Genomic DNA, 16,865 nt, shown 5'->3' with positions numbered 1-16,865 from the left:
GAATATCATCTTGTGTGGTTATAAATTTGAAGATATTCAGCTTGCTTTTTGCATAGTAAATATATATTATCACTCCATTCAAAAAAGGAGAAGGGAAGCTCTTTTCCTTTTAAATTTTCAGACATGTTAAACAAATACTTCTGCGCTCACGGAAGAAGATCCTGGAGAAGGACTGAGATTGTCTGGCAGAGTTACACATGAGAATGGAGTAGATACCATGCCATTCATGGAAGAAAGTGTTTATGAACAACTTGAAAAATTGAAGGTGGACAAAGCAATGGGACCGGATGGGATCCATCTCAGGAATATTGAGGGAGCTCAGAGAGTGAGAAGGTGGAACATGAACAGTTGCAATAAAAAAAACCTTCCTTTCAATCTCCCTATTCAGTCCAAGGGAGCTACAGTTTGCCACTTATAAATCTACAGTGGTGCCTCGCATAACGAACGCCTCGCACAGCGAACGCTGCGCACAACGAACTTTATGTCTTGCTCCCTACAACGAACTTCGTTTCACACAACGAAGTCGCCCGAGCTGCATCCTTCCGCGCAGGCACTGCACTTAACTGCCCTCTCTCCACCTGGCTCCCTCTTGCCCCCCCGACTCCCCGACACGATCGGGGCAAAAAGGAGCCCAAGCCCTCTTGCCCCGCCGATTCCCCAACTCCCCGACAATATCGGGCCAGGAGGGAGCCCAAGTCCTCCTGGCCACGGCGACCCCCTAACCCCACCCTGCACTACATTACGGGCAGGAGGGATCCCAGGCCCTCCTGCCCTCGACGCAAACCCCCCCTCCCCCCAACGACCGCCCCCCCAGCCGACCCGCGACCCCCCTGGCCGACCCCCACGATACCCCCAACCCCCTTCCCCGTACCTTTCTGTAGTTGGCCGGACAGACGGGAGCCAAACCCGCCTGTCCGGCAGGCAGCCAACAACGGAATGAGGCCGGATTGGCCCATCCGTCCCAAAGCTCCGCCTACTGGTGGGGCCTAAGGCGCCTGGGCCAATCAGAATAGGCCCGGGAGCCTTAGGTCCCTCCTGGGGGCAGGGCCTGAGGCACATGGTCGGGTTGGGCCCATGTGCCTCAGGCCCTGCCCCCAGGAGGGACCTAAGGCTCCCGGGCCTATTCTGATTGGCCCAGGCGCCTTAGGCCCCACCAGTAGGCGGAGCTTTGGGACGGATGGGCCAATCCGGCCTCATTCCGTCGTTGGCTGCCTGCCGGACAGGCGGGTTTGGCTCCCGTCTGTCCGGCCAACTACAGAAAGGTACGGGGAAGGGGGTTGGGGGTGTCGTGGGGGTCGGCTGGGGGGGCGGTCGGAGGTTCTTGGGGGGGGCGGTCGTTGGGGGGAGGGGGGGTTTGCGTCGAGGGCAGGAGGGCCTGGGATCCCTCCTGCCCGTAATGTAGTGCAGGGTGGGGTTAGGGGGTCGCCGTGGCCAGGAGGACTTGGGCTCCCTCCTGGCCCGATATTGTCGGGGAGTTGGGGAATCGGCGGGGCAAGAGGGCTTGGGCTCCCTTTTGCCCCGATCGTGTCGGGGAGTCGGGGGGGCAAGAGGGCTTGAGCTCCCTTTTGCCCCGATCGTGTTGGGGAGTCGGGGGGGCAAGAGGGCTTGAGCTCCCTCTTGCCCCGATCGTGTCGGGGGTGCCAGGGACCACACGGAGTCACCCACCGTACCACCCGATTCGGGTAAGCGCAGGTATCGGTGGGTGGCTTATTTGCGGGGGGGGGTGCCTTATTTTACATTTTTTTCTAAAAAGGGGGGGCTGTCTTATTTGATGGCCCTGCCTTATCATCGGGGAAACACGGTAGAAAAAAAAAATAAATGAACAGTTAAGTCCCAGTTTTTGCCGCTGAGACTCTGCCCTCTCTCACTGTAAAATTAGACTCTACTTAGTCTGTCTTTAAATTTAAAAAATGTGTGTTGTTTTAAAAAACAATTATGTTTTTAGATGTATCTAAATAAAAATAGTAACCAAAAATGTATCTTTTTTTATGTCACCTTAGCATATTTTATGCTACAGAACGAATTATTTTTTTTAACATGTATTGTTATGGGAAAACGCGTTTCACATAACGAACTTTTCGCATAACAAACTTGCTCCTGGAACGAATTAAGTTCGTTGTGTGAGGCACCACTGTACTGTTCTGTGAAAATTGTGAAATATTCCTTCCACTTTTAAGGGAAACTGTAACTCAAACTTCAGATTCTTTTCAGTGTGGTTATAAGTTCTCCAAGTAAAGCAACATTCATTGCACCATAGCAGATGTTACTCATATGTTCCAATATGCGAAGGCTTAAAATTTTTGATTTGGCATAACATATAAAAGAGGTAGTCCCACTTGATGTATTAAAAACATTATAGTACATGACCACTATATTTTGAGTGACCTTTTGGGTCTGTTTTGAACATTATTTCCAAATCTGTAGTAACTAGTTTTTTGTAATCATTACAAACAAGTTCAACTCTGGATATAATAGAAAAAAATAAAGCTTTAAGACTGCACTTACAGCTGACACCAGCCATCAATGAGTTCAGTTTGGCAGAAAGCTAAAGAGCTGTCACAGCTAGTAACTGCAGGCTTTCCAGCTTGATTTTGTCAATAACACAACCAAGGCCAAACTCAAGATTTAATAAAAATAGAATTTATTTCTTCTATCTGAAACAGAAGGGAGTGACTCAGTCACTGAGCGTAGTCCTTGCTTCAAATGTCAGGCACAGTCAAATGATGCATGTTCTGGGTAACTCATGTAGTTTTTGCTTTGACTGCTGGTTCGGTCTCCTGTTCATATTCTATTTCCACAAAGGCTCGCTTTCTCCTAATCTGTCCTTTCAGTGGGGCTTTGCCTTTTGATTTTGCTTTAGAAGGAACATGTGCTGCTTGCACTTTATTCTCAGATTCCTCTTCTACAGATTCTTCCTCAGAGGATTTGCCATCTAGCTCCTCATCACTGCTGTCTTCCATCTTATTCATATCCTGCAGGAAGAGATTAGACAGTCAAATGTAAACAGAACATAAAAGTCACACATCAGTCTTGCAGAGATACCAAATGAAACTTGCTCAGGGCTGGAGCATAAATCCTACGCACAGTTCCTCTCTCTCTCAACAAACTGTCCCCCCTACCAAAATCCAGGCCTACCTGAGAGAACAGAGCAGCATCTGCTATATGTTTCTGCTTCTTCCAAACTTCTGTACACAAAATGTTGGCCAAAATACTGAATTACAGCCTGCAGATTGCCAGAGGCAAGTCTGGCCTGGTATGAGGGTAGGGTCAAAGGTTATCCAAAGAGCTAAAGTGGCTGCAATTGCCAGGATTTATCCTATGACAATCACCATTTACAACACCAGCCCGAGCCAGAAGGATTCAGTTATAGGGTTGATCCTTCAGAGATCAGAGTGTGTTAGAGGACAAGAGTTCAGAGAGCACTATGGGTGTAAGTATTTGGGGGGGAAGGCTGAGCAAGGCTAAAAAAGAGCTTTAGTGGGAGGTGCCAGGGGCAGAGCTGCAGCACCTTTATGATGGAGAAAATCTTTATGCAAAATAAATAAATTACAAATAATAATACAGAATTTTTTATTTTTTTTTAATACTACACAATTTTCAAAGATTTTGGCATTAAACTCCCCCAGAAGTCAGATCAATTTAGCCTTATTTTTTTACTCCACTGTGTGGGATAACTGCTAGCTCTGTTTTCATTATTGCAATCCTTCAGAAAGGCAAAGAGGTTATTAAAAAAAAAAAAAGCAAGGCTGAATTAGGATGCATATTTAACACTAGAGAAAGAAAGAAGGAGGGGGAAATACATTTCCTCTTGCAGAAAATAAAAATATCAGAGATGTTCATTCCCAAATTTGACATATTCCAAATCAGTAAATTTAAAAATAAATGTTTATTGGTTGGACATTTTAAATTTCTGATTACACTGGTTTTTTAGCTTTTTTTCTGCCTTGTGCCATTTGTTTCAGGGTTTCATGTTTTTTTCTGCTCTTGCTTGCATCTTTCCTCTGACTTTGATCTCTCTTTTCTCTTCTATCTCTGCCCGTCTTTTCATCCCAAATCACTCCCTTCCACATCTCCCATTATCCACCCTCTGGTCTAACCTGATCATCTGCTTTCTTTTGCCCTTCATTCCCTCCCCAGTTCAGGCTCCCCTAGCTCCAATCTCTCACTTGTCACCCTGGATCCTCTTACTTCATGCTCCTCTCCCAGTACCCCCTCCCTTCAACCTATTCTTTCCATCTTAGCTAGACTCATTCTCCCAGCCTCTCATTTCTTAGACCACCCCATTTGATGTGTAAGTTTCCCTCATCCTGCTCCTGCTTATCCCTATCATCTTATGTAGGTTTTTTCCTTTTCCATACAGAATTCATCTGTCTGGCCTTTTCCCCATAGGTCTCTCTCGCTCTCTCATAGGCTTTCTATACCCTGGTGGCCCTAATTCAGCAGCACCTCTCTCAGCTTGGTTGATCCTCATGACCAGCAGGAGAGTTAGTACTTAATAGTGCATCAATTCCCTCTCCTATGGAATCAGTTTTCACCTTATGAGTGCCATAGCTCAAATCTCCATCTAGTTCACCTAATCAAAGCATCAACAGTGCAACAGTATTAATGTAGTCAGAGCTAGGTATCTCAAAAAGGCCAAAACATGCTAGGCTAAAGCAGAGAATGCACAAAGAGCAAGAATATAGAAGAATATTTGTATATCGCCCATACCCATGGACAACGGAGGTGTGATGGGGGACGCTGGTGGCACCATCTCTTTGCAACTCTTCAGAACAGACCATGCTATTCTCCAGCTCCACACTGCCTAAGGAAATCTATCTGCTGGATCCCTTAGTGCACATGATTTAGTAAAATAAGAAAATGAATTGAGAACTTGTACACCCAGTCTACGTCGTCACAGTGCCGTTAAGCATGTGTCCTTTATACACAAGGTACAATAGTCTTCCCTCTTTAGTCTTTTTTGCAATATCCCTAACCTTTAGGCTGGAGAATAGAATAGGAAGAGCATGCATTGGAGGGGGTAGAATGAGAGGCTAGTAGATGTGAATAACAGAGAAACACTTTCCTGCCCATTTGACTTGTCTTGGGTTTCTGTCATGCAATTGCTAAGAAGATGTTTTCAGAGAGTTGGTGCATTCAGTGGCTGGAGTGCTTTAATAGTAACTGCCTGTGACATAAAACTATTATATCTGATGTATTGCTAATATCTTATATTTTGTCTTGTAAATTGTTTGAGGCTGTGTCCAAAGAAGATGGTATAGAAATAACATATATAGTACCTTTGGCAGTACGTGAGTGATCTCCTAGGAGAAGGCATGGGCAGGCCTCTTCAGTTTATCACATGCTTTACTGCCACCTTTACTTTTCTAAAGGATCCAGGTGAGGGGTGGGGACAAAAATACTCTGTGGCCTTGTTCTCAAACAATCTGCCAAACAAAATCTTTCAGCACTCTTATTTCTAAGTTGATAATAAGTTACCTCAAAATCACTGCTGTCACTTTCCTCGACTTCATCATCTTCTACAAATTCTCTCTGTCCAGACTCCTAAGAAGGTCAAGACATGAAAATTGTTATAGCACAAGGTACACAATTACAGAAAGAAATACAACTGCACATACACTGACTTGCCTGCCCTCTGGTTAGCATCTCTGATATGGTTTTTGTACTCTGTCATTGTGAGGGATCAACCACTTAAAGTAAAATGGCTCCCCTCTGCATCATAACACCGAGTTTGATCCCAGTAGGGAAAGGGATTTTTTTTTTTTGCTGAGTCAGAGGCAAGGGGTTTGGTCTGTGTGGGGCAGTTCTGGGATGTTAGGGGATTGATTAGGCCTTTTCCTGAACTCCAAGATAAATATCAGCTGCTGCCTCGAGACCTGTTTCCTTACTTACAAGTTAAACATATGCAATCCTCAGACCTTAGGGAGTTGGTAAGACCCTGTTTGCACAGGTGGTGGGCCCTGTACTTCAAAAGGGAGCCATCTCAGTTATTTATCGGTGTCTCAATGCCAGGTGTGGGGTCCCATTACCTTATGTGAAGGCTTGGGAGCAGGATTTGGGATATGGGTCCCTGGGCTGGATTGGAGGGGGATATGGTCTCAGGTAACATCTATGGGTTTGGCAGCCCCTCTTGTAGAAAATGGCTATACAGTGCTTCTGCACTGGTAATATAAGCCTGTGCTATTTGCAAAGATGGGGAAGGGAGGTGCAGGGATGTGTTGGAGGGGCTATTGGTTATTGGGGACCTATATTCATATGTGGTGGGATAACCCACGGGTTCTGGGTTAATGGGCATCTTGATTTAGGTTGTTGTCCCAGATTTTGCAGAGAGAAGTCCAGGCATCGTGGGAGGTGGCCCTCCTTTGTAGATTAGATCCTAATTTACCTCCTGAGGAAGTGAGTTTTTGTAAATTGTTTTTTATAGCAGTGAGGCTAGTCCTGGCTGCCAGTTGGAAGAGGCCAGACCCAACTGATTGGCATATGTGGTAGATAAGCTGCATCATTGATATACTATGTATAAGCTTACAGCTATTAAGCAGGGCAATCTGCATAACTCTGACCGTATCTGGTGGAAACCTGAATCATGGTGTGTACTTTGAAGGGGATGGGAGTATGCTCTATTTCTTCTTTTTTTTTGATGAGTGAGATGTGTGTTTCTCTTGGTGAGCTCTGGTTTGTGAGCTTTGAGGGGGAGGGGGTGTTCTGAGCAATTATTCAATTGTTTACTGCATTTGTGACAGATGCATTATCGTTTTCTCTATGCTCATGTATTGTAATTCTTGCTTTGCTGTATGCAGTTGTTGGCTGTGTTTCTTTTTCTAAATTAAAATCATATATTTCAAGTTTAAAAAAAGGTGAAATGTGTACTAGATTGCTTACGAGCTCTTCAAATACTTTCTCAAAGTGAGGAAGACAAACAATTTCCAGAAAACACTTTATGAGAAGCTAGGTAAACTAAAAGTAGGCAAAGTAAGGAAAGCAAACAACAAAAGCCCAAATATTCCAGTGATAAAAGGGGTTCCCCCTAAAAAGGCAGAAACTGTGGAATCCAACGTTCTTGCCGTGATGTTTACTGAATTAAATTAAACACAAGTATCCACTATAAGGAGCAGCTGACCCAAAAGGATAATTAGTCACTCTACTTTCTTTATATCATTCAAATCACGATGGTAGTACGATACTCTAATGTCTCCTATCTCCTTGCACCCTACACCAACAATTTATACTCATGTCATATTTCTAGGACTCTTGAAAAAGGCCTGTGTTAGCTGAAACACGGACCGTGTTGGGACCGCCGCCAACCCTTTTGGGTCAGCTGCTTCTTATAGTAGTTTTTATTTAACTCAAACATCACGTCAACATTGGATTCCACAGTTTCTGCTTTTTTTGGGCAAAGTAGTAAGGAAGCCAGATGGGATATTATCTAAGGGTATTAGGGATATTCTCAGGGTCTTGCTGTCTGACCTTTTCAGTATTTCTTTATTGATGGGAGTCATCCTGGAAAAATGGAGACAGGTAGATGTGATCCTACAAAGATGAAAGGAACAAGGGAAGTAGGAACCTACAGGACAGCTACTTTCACCTTAGTAGTAGGTAAATTAATGGAAATTGCTGCTAAAAGTGGATAGTAAAGTTTCTAGAATCCAATGGATTGAAGGATCCACAGCAGCATGGCTTTACTAGAATAAGTCTCATCAAATTTGATTAATTTCTTTGACTAGGTGATCAGAGAGTTGGATTAGGGGATAGTGCTAATTGTAGTATAGATTTCAGCAAGCCTTTGCCACAGCAAGAGGGCTGAAATGTCAATCCAGCAAAATTCAGACTCAGTACCACTGAAAAGGCGTTACCAGTAATCCTTGATTCATTTTATTAGCAATATTCTTAAGAGCTATTGGTAAAAAACTTTGCTTTTTTGTGGACAAAACTAAAATGTACAAGACTAGCTACCCTGGAAAGTACTGACGGGCAATCTAGCAAAGCTTAAGGAATGATCTTGAGTGTGGCAGCTAAGATTATTTTTAAAGGATTAAAAATATTATTAGACATTTGGGCTTCAAAAAGCTAAAAGAGCAGTACATGGTGAGGGGTGAAGTTCAGTGCATCAAAGAAGAGCAGGCTGTTGAAATGGCCAAACAGGTTAATAATGTAACAGCAAACATCAGAAAGATACTTGGCCATTCCTTGGTAGAAGAATGGCCAATAAGAAAAGGGAGGTAATATATAGTATAATAATAATAACAACTTTATTCTTCTATACCGCCACAATCTTGCGACTTCTAGGCGGTTTACAATCAAGAGAACTGGACATTCAGCGAGTTACAATATACAGATAGTCAGAGGAAATACAGAGTGCAGAAACATTTAGGAAGCAGAATTATAGATATACAGTTTGCTGAGCGAGAGTATAAGGTATACAGATTGGAAGAAATTTCCAAGTAGGCCTGTTAGGAGAAGGCCATGCAATTCAAAAAGTACAGCAAAAATTACGATAATAACAATTTATATATGTCACAGAACCAAGAGTTCTATGTGCAATTCTGAAAGTACTGCGAAAATTACGATATGATAATAATAACAATTTGTATATATCACAGAACCAAGAGTTCTATGCGGACTAAAGAGGGGAGAGAGGAAAAGGGTAAGAGGTCGGGAGGACCGTTATTGAGGAGAAAGGGAAGAGCAGGTCAGTTGTTTAGGTATTTCAGGAACAGGTGTGTTTTTAGGCGCTTCCTAAATTCCTCGTAGGTAGTGGGCGAAAGCAGTTGATCTAGGTCTTTACCCCCCATAGGGCTGCTTGGTGTGAGAGAAGGTGATCATGGTGTTTTTCAGTTTGCAGCCTTTAATTGGAGGGGAAACAAAGTTTGAATGTGTGCTTCTCTTATGTTTGTTGGTGGAAAAGGAGAAAAGGTCAGTTATGTATTTGGGGGCTAGTCCATAAAGTACTTTGAAGCAGAGGCAGGCGAATTTAAACTTTACACGTGCTTCCGTCGGCAGCCAGTGCAATTGTCGGTAATAAGGTGTCACGTGATCGAATTTCTTCAGCCCGAAGATAAGTCTAATCGCAGCATTTTGCATCATTTGAAGACGTCGTATATTCTTTTGGGAGATTACTAAATAGGCTATGTTGCAGTAGTCAAGTTGACTTAGGACGAGGGATTGCACTAAGATTCTGAATGTTGACGAGATCTCATTTGGAGTACGGTATTGGTCCAGGGTGCAGTTAATACAATGCCATCATCACTAAGCATATAGGAACAGACTTAAAATCTCAATGTGTGTACTTTGGAAAAAAGATGTTATTGGGGAGATATGAAAAAAGCCCAAAACATTTAAATATGTCCTTTGGTATAAAGCAGTGGTCTCAAACTCACGGCTTACTAGGTACTATTTTGAGACCCTCGGTATGTTTATCATAATCACAAAAGTAAAATAAAACAGTTTCTTGATCATGTCTCTTTAGCTATAAATTACATTCTTTAGCACTCTCCAGACCAGTAGAGGTTAATCTTTACGAATGGGTATATATCCAATCATGACCAGCAGGTGGAGACTGAAAACAAAACTGTGGGACAGTATATAATATACTCCCTTCTCTATTTACATCAGTCTTCTTTCAGTCTCCAGCAGGTGTTGAGTGATCTGTACCCATCTCCCTTGGTAGGGCTGTTGGAATTTGTTTAGGGGGTTTCTAGTCCCTGTTTTTGGCCGGACAGAGCTTGAGCGGGCCCTGTTTGGGGGTCCGTCCGACCTCGGGGGTGTCAAACCCGGCGGGTCTCGAGCGGGGTCCCTCCCCCCACTTCCTCCACCTCCCCACATTTTTTTAGAGGAGCCTCAGCAGTAAGCCTTGCCCCCTAAATCAAGCAAGGCATATTGCTTCGAGAGCCTGTGGAGTCTGTTCTGTAAAAAAAAAAAAAAAAAAAATCCTGAGGTAGTGCCAGTCTGCAGGGTTGCTTCCCTGTCAGTTTAATGTTTTTTACTGTATTTTTTCTTCTAACCGGCACTTTGTTTCTAGCTAGGTCGCGTCTGGAGCAATTGTGCCCTTCTCCGGGGGAGTGGGACACAATTAGGTCCAGCCGGAAGGCACTCGCAGCCGGACTGAAATCGGTAGTTTGGCCCGGTGAGGTGGTGGAGCTCCGTCGGCAGCGGCTGCAGGCGTCCAGAGCTCCCCGTCGATGGTGCCTCGCGAGTCGGCTGGGAGCAGTGGGGAAGCCCGGTCTTCCCCAACCGCCCACGGAGGGATTCCCCGAAGGATTCCCTCTCAGCTGATGCCGACTTGCCTGTTTTAGCGGCTGGGACTGTTCAGCCTTCTCAGCCGCTACAGGCCATGGAGGGAGCATTTTTTGCGGGAACTTCGCCATTTTCTCTGTCTGGCCCCTCCATTTTGTCTGCAACCTCAGGTGACCTTCCCCCTGTATTGCAAACACAGGGGCAGGTTTCAGCAGGGACCCCTGCTGGGGCAGGGAGTCCCTGGGGACCCCCAGGGGTTTTTTGCCCCAATTTAATTTCTTTCTTTGTGCAGACAATTGGGGGTCCCACGTGCACTTGGGGGGTTTCGGGGGGGGTTTCCCTCTGCGCCCCCTATGGCTTTGCCTCCCTCTTTTCGTTTGGCGTCCCCTCTTCCTCCTCCCTCATCCAAGCGCCCGCGGGGGGGGGGGCTTGGATTGCGAATTGGTGGTCGGAGGAGCGTGTTGGCATGGTTGAGGACCTGGCTGCTTTGGCAGGCTTCCAGGATCCTCTAGAGGGGACGCCCGCTGGCAGCGGGGTGGCGGGTTTCCCGTCTTCCAGAGCAGATGCGTCCGTGGTGCGCTTTTTATTCAGAGGGATGCGCTTTTAGACCTGATGTAGCAGGTCTCCTTGGTGCTGCATTTTTGAAGTTGCGCCACCGGAGACCCCACGTATGGGGGCCCCTCTGCTTCAGGGGGTCTGTTCTATTTCCCGCTCTTTTCCTGTGCGTCAGGATTTTTGGGATTTTGTGTTGGTGCAGTGGCCTACGGGCGCCGTTTCGTTTGGTGTGCGCCTTGGCTCATGGGTATCCCATCCCGGAGGGGGATAGGGCTACCTTAATTTCGCCAATGGGGGACGCGGTGGTCTCGGCACTTCCTAAGCGGCATACCGTGCCTGTTATGGACGGTTCTGCTCTTAGGGTTTCTGAGGAGCGTACGTTAGAGACACTTCTTAAGTATAATTTTGATGTCTCTGCCTTGGGGGTCCAGGCGGCTATTTGTGTGGGGCTGGTGGCTCGCACCGTGTTTCGGTGGTCTGAGCATGTCCTGGATCGTGAGTCTGATGACTGGTCCTTAGTGGATCAGGAGGTGGTGAAGTTTGAGATGACTGCCTTGTTCCTCTCGGTTGTTCTTTGTGTCTTGGTGCTGCTAAGTCTGGGACTTTTGGTGGCCGCACGCTGTACCTTGTGGCTTCGCGCTTGGTCGGCGGTTGCCGCGTCCAAAACTGAACTTCCCCAAATTTCCCTTTCGGGGGTTGTTTTTTGTTTAGAGAGGACTTAGATCCGGTGGTTCAGACTCTGACGGACTCTGAGGTGCCCCGTCTGCCTGAGGACCGTGCCCGCCCGGCATCTCGGGTTGGCATTGCCCGGGGGCATCTGCGGGAATTTCGCAAGTTTCGCCTGGGGCATGGGACTGCTTCTTTCCAGGCTTCCGGTTTTTCCCCGGGGTCGGTTGGCTTAGCGCATGCAGTCTTTTCAGGGGGCCCGTCGGGGGGCTGGGAGTTCCCCCCCGGTTCCCCTGCTGCCCGTCCTGCGCGATGTCTCTTTGCCGGCGCCCCCTTTGGTTCCCGTGGGGGCCCGGCTTCGCAACTTGTTTCCCAAGTGGGCCAAGATCACATCCGATCAGTGGGTCCTGGTGGTGGTGCGGGACAGTTATGTATTTGAATTTTGCCCGCTCTCTGCCGGATCATATCTAGCCTCTCCATGTCAGGTGGCATGGGAGACGCTAGCCTTTCGCCAGACCCTTCAGCGCTTGCTAGATCTCAAAGCAGTTGTCCAGTGTCCCCTCAGGAGTGCGGTATCGGCTGGTACGCCATTTCCTTTATGGGGCCCTAAAGGGAGGGGACCTTTCGGCCCATCCTTGGTTTAAACTGAGGTCAACAGGACTCTCAGAATTCCCTTTTATTCGCATGGACACACTGCAGTCTGTCCTTCTGGCGGTTCAGCCGGGGGAGTTCCTGACTTCTCTCGCTCTGGCAGAAGCCTACTTGCCTGTTTCCATTCGGGCCTCTCCTCAGCTCTTTCTTTGCTTTGCGATATTGGGTCTGCACTATCAGTTCGGTGTGCTTCCCTTGGGCCTGGCCACGACTCCCCGGACGTTCGCCAAGTTGATGGTGGTCGTCACGGCGGCATTGCAGTCAGAGGGCATTCTGGTGCACCCCTTCTGGGATGACTGGTTGTTTCGGGCGAAGTCGTTGCAGGAGAGCGCCCGAGTTACGGCTCAGGTGGTTGAGTTTCTCCGGTCACTGGGCTGGGTGGTCAACCTTTCCAAGAGTCGGTTGGTCCCCGCTCAGCATCTGGAGTACCTTGGGGTTCTGTTCGACACCTCCTTGGGGAAGGTCTTCCTTCCAGAGGCCCGGGTAAGCAAATTGCAATCTCAGATTCGCCTTCTTTTGGCGTCCCGGTGTCCTCGGGCGCAGGATTTCCTCCAAGTCTTGGGGTCGATGGCAGCGTTCCTGGATGTTGTGAGGTGGGCGCGGGCCCACATGTGTCTCTTCAGTATGCTCTGCTCTGTAGATGGTCATCCCAGACGCTCAGTTTGGAGGTCCCTGTCCCTCTGCGAGGCTTGGCGCGCTGCAGTCTTCTTTGGTGGCTCCAGACCTCTCATCTAGTCTAGAAGATGAGTCTGGATCTATCGCAGTGGACGGTGCTTCTCACGGATGCCAGTCTCCTCGGTTGGGGGGGCTCAGTGTCTAGGTCACTCAGCTCAGGGCACCTGGTCCATGGAGGAGGCGTCCTGGTCGATCAACATGTTGGAGACCAGAGCCGTCCCTCTGGCGCTGTTAGCCTTCTGCTCCCTCTTGATGGGCAAGTCGGTCAGAGTCCGGTCTGACAATGCCACAGCGGTGGCTTATGTCAATCGTTGAGGCACCAAGAGCGCTCAGGTGGCGGAGGAGGCGGCTCGGCTCATGCTTTGGGGCGGAGTCACGCCTTCTGGACCTCTCGGCCTCTCACATGGCCGGGGTGGAGAATGTTCAGGCGAACTTCCTCAGTCACATCTTAGATCACAGAGAGTGGTGTCTCAGCCCTGTGGCTTTTCAGTTGATAATGCAGGCTTGGGGTCAGTCCCTGATGGACCTGACGGCCATGAGTGGCAATGCCGAGGGGTTCCGCTTCTTCAGTCGTCGCAGGGATGGACTGGCCGAGGGTCTGGATGCTCTGGTTCAACCATGGCCAACAGAGGGGCTGTTGTGCATGTTCCCTCCGTGGCCATTAGTGGGCAGAGCTCTTCTCCGCATTGTTCGCCATCCGGGTCTGGTGGTTCTGGTGGCTCCAGATGGCCTCGACATCCGTGATATGCAGATCTGGTGACACTCTGGTGGCGGATCCTCTTCCTCTGCCTCCCTTGGACGACCTTCTGACGCAGGGTTCCATTCCCATGTTCGACCCGTCTCCCTTCTGTCTTACGGCTTGGCTTTTGAAAGGGGTCGCCTTGGTAAGAAGAGGTATTCAGATAGGGTGATTTCTACACTCTTGGGGTCCTGGAGGCTTTCTACCTCTCAGGCTTCTGTGTGGATTTGGCACTTCTTTGATGGGTGGTGCCAGGTGCGGGGAGTGGTCTCTCTTCGCGTTTCTGTGCCTAACATCCTAGAGTTCTTGCAAGATGGCCTGGATAGAGGCCTGGCTTCGGCTTCTCTCCGGGTTCAGCTTGTGGCCTTGTCACCCTTTCGGGGGTTTGTGACGGGTCAGCGTTTGACAGCCATTCCTGATGTGATTCGCTTTTTGCGGGCGGCCAAGGTGTTCAGGCCTCCTGTGCGGTCCTCTATTCCCTCTTGGAATCTCAGTCTGGTTCTCTCTATTCTGATGCACCCGCCCTTCGAACCGTTGGGCGGCTGCTCTTTGAAGGACCTTACTCTGAAGACGGTCTTTTTGGTGGACATTTCTTCCGCTAGGCGTGTTTCTGAGCTACAGGTTTTCTCTTGTAGGGCTCCCTTCTTGGAGTTTTCTAGGGAGCAGGTTGTCTTGAGGCCTGTTCCTTCCTTTTCTGCCGAAAGTAGTTTTTCCTTTTCATGTCAATCAATCTGTGGTCCTCCCGGTCTTGGGTAGTTGGGGGGGCTCTTCTGAGCAAAGACAGCTGAGCAAGTTGGATGTTGGTCGGGTCCTTCGCTCTTATGTGCAACGGACCCAGGAGATCAGGAAATAAAATCATCTCTTTGTCCTTCTGACTGGTCCTCTTAGGGGGGCTGGCGCTTCTAGAGCTACTATTGCATGCTAGATCAAGGAGACTATTGCTTCCGCTTCTCTTCTGGGGCAGCAGCCCGTTCCGGAGTTTCTCAAAGCTCATTCTACTCGGGGTCAGGCGGCTTCTTGGGCTGAGTCGTCGCTCGTGCCTCCAGTGGACATTTGTAAGGCTGCGGTTTGGTCTTCCTTGTATTCCTTTGTCGGTCTCTTTTGGGTAGATGTTCTGGCGCGTCAGACCGCGGTGTTCGGTGTGTGTGTTCTGGTGTCAGCCCTTCGGGGGTCCCGCACGTGTGAGGGACTGCTTTGGTACGTCCCATTCGTAAAGATTAACCTCTACTGGTCTGGAGAGTGCTAAAGAAGGAGAAATTAGGTTCTTACCTGCTAATTTACTTTCTTTTAGCTTCTCCAGACCAGTAGAGGTCCCCACCCTGTCTGTTGTTGTTGTTGTTGGGGCTGTTTCGCGGGCAGTTTTTGTTTTTTGCTGCGTGTTCTAGTATTTTTCTAGGGCCGGGGAGAATTAAAGAACAGCGGCTGTGGCTCGGCTGGCTTAGCTGGCGAGCTGTGGGGACATTTTCCTTCTGGTATTTCTCCTCTGCATTTTCCAACAGCATTTGGGTATGTTATTTGTTACTCCTGTTCGGAGTATTGTTTTCTTTCTGTTTTCCAGTTCTTAGTTCTGCTTGGCTATTCGGCAGACTGATGTAAATAGAGAAGGGAGTATATTATATACTGTCCCACAGTTTTGTTTTCAGTCTCCACCTGCTGGTCATGATTGGATATATACCCATTCGTAAAGATTAACCTCTACTGGTCTGGAGAAGCTAAAAGAAAGTAAATTAGCAGGTAAGAACCTAATTTCTCCTTATTATTATTAAGACTTAGCCAAAAGGAAAGATTTATAAACTATAAAGAGTTTTACCTCATGCAAAATTGTCATTTCTTTAATAAGACATTAACTATTTTTTCTGAGGCCCTTCATGTACCTACAAATCTAAAATGTGGCCCTGCAAAGGGTTTGAGAACACTGGTATAAAGGAACACGAGACAGGCCTTGCAACTGAAAGGAAGCTTTGAAACAAGGAGGCACAGAATGAGGTTAAAAAGATGGTAGACTCTGGAGTAATCTAAGGAAATATTTACATAACTGGAGGCAGGTATGTAACATCTCTCCAGTGGAAGTAGTGGAGGACAGTATCTGAATTCAAGAACGCACTGGACAAATACAGAGGATCACTGAGGGAGAGGAAGGGATTGTACAGGTTAACAGCTGGTGTCAACTTTTGGGAGAAGCCAGGCAGACTGGATAAGCCATATGATCTTTATCTGTTGTCTCGTGTCTATGTCACAAATCGAAGTAAGAGGTACCAAGCTCCTCCAGCTGCCTGGAGGGAACCTGGGAGGCAATCTTCTTTCCTTATAACGAAACTATATGGTACTAGGCACAAAAAAAAAGCTAAAGTTTAATTATTTTTTAATGTATTTGGGGGATAGGGAAATGCAATGGAGAGGAAAAGAATTAAAACATACTTACATCATTCTCCTCTTCAGCTTCTGAGGAGTCTGTTTCACTCTCCTGATCTTGCTGTTGCAGGGCTTTGTCAAAGGCATGGATGGGGAAGTTATAAATATCTCCATACTAAAGAAGGAATTATAAATATCACAAATGTTAAGCAAAATATACAAAGGTGCAAAGGAGCTTAACCCTTTAGTTTCTACTCACACTAGAGCTAGCAGCAGGCTCTGTGCTCTTCAAACATAATCAGCAGAGACAAAGATGAACATTAACAACCTTCACAGCCCACCTCCACCCCCCACATCAAAAAAATAGTACACCAAAGCAGCATCTACAAAGCTGGGAATAAATAGATCAGCAAGCAAAATATACAACTAAAAATATGACAGCAAAAAAACCAAAACCTTGTACATAAATTTATTAGAATGCATGAGCAAATTATAAAAGGGTTTTGGTTGCACATAGTGCATATGAAAATAGATCATCCTTTGAGGAAAAGATCAGTGGGAACATTCTGAATACCGCTACGATCACGGTCTCCTTAATACAGTTCTTACCGCTCCTTGTTTCAGTCTCTCCAGCAGTTCTTTCTCTATTGCATTATCCAGCTGAGCTGCAACAAGAGCCTTTTCCTGCAAGCAAGAAACAATCAGTATTAATCTTATAAGAAAGGCAATATTGTTGCTCAAAATACCAGTTATCTGCTTGAGAGAGTTCTCTCTCCACAACATGCTGAATATGATCATTTTGCCAAGCTGGAAGGCTGCCTCCCCTCCACTGCATCTTGCATACTCAGTCTCAAACCTGAGCTCCTGTGAGGCTGAGTACATCGACCACTTCAGAAGTGCAGGAGAAGCTTCCCAGCTACATTTACATGAAGCACAATGAACAAAAGAACAGAAGCTTTGCCATACTGGGACTGACCAAAGGTCTATCAAGCCCAGT

General features: G+C 47.1%; 1 protein-coding gene across 2 annotated transcripts in view; it reads right to left on the bottom strand.

Annotated features, from left to right (window-relative positions):
* Positions 1–2,618: 2,618 nt before the first annotated feature.
* The window catches only part of MAK16 (MAK16 homolog), a 29,850-nt gene continuing 15,603 nt past the window's right edge, over positions 2,619–16,865 (bottom strand). For both annotated transcript variants that reach the window (XM_033950195.1, XM_033950197.1), the window contains 4 exons: positions 16,478–16,552; positions 15,939–16,043; positions 5,479–5,544; positions 2,619–2,972 (listed from right to left, as the gene is read on the bottom strand). In XM_033950195.1, the coding sequence (XP_033806086.1) occupies positions 2,742–2,972; positions 5,479–5,544; positions 15,939–16,043; positions 16,478–16,552 (477 nt within the window). In that variant the 3' untranslated portion in view covers positions 2,619–2,741. The remainder of the gene's footprint in view (positions 2,973–5,478; positions 5,545–15,938; positions 16,044–16,477; positions 16,553–16,865) is intronic.

This window comes from Geotrypetes seraphini, chromosome 6 (assembly GCF_902459505.1).
Source record: "Geotrypetes seraphini chromosome 6, aGeoSer1.1, whole genome shotgun sequence".
NCBI lineage: Eukaryota > Metazoa > Chordata > Amphibia > Gymnophiona > Dermophiidae > Geotrypetes > Geotrypetes seraphini.
The sequence above is the reverse complement of the archived record's forward strand: the minus strand, read 5'-3'. Positions and strand labels throughout refer to the sequence as shown.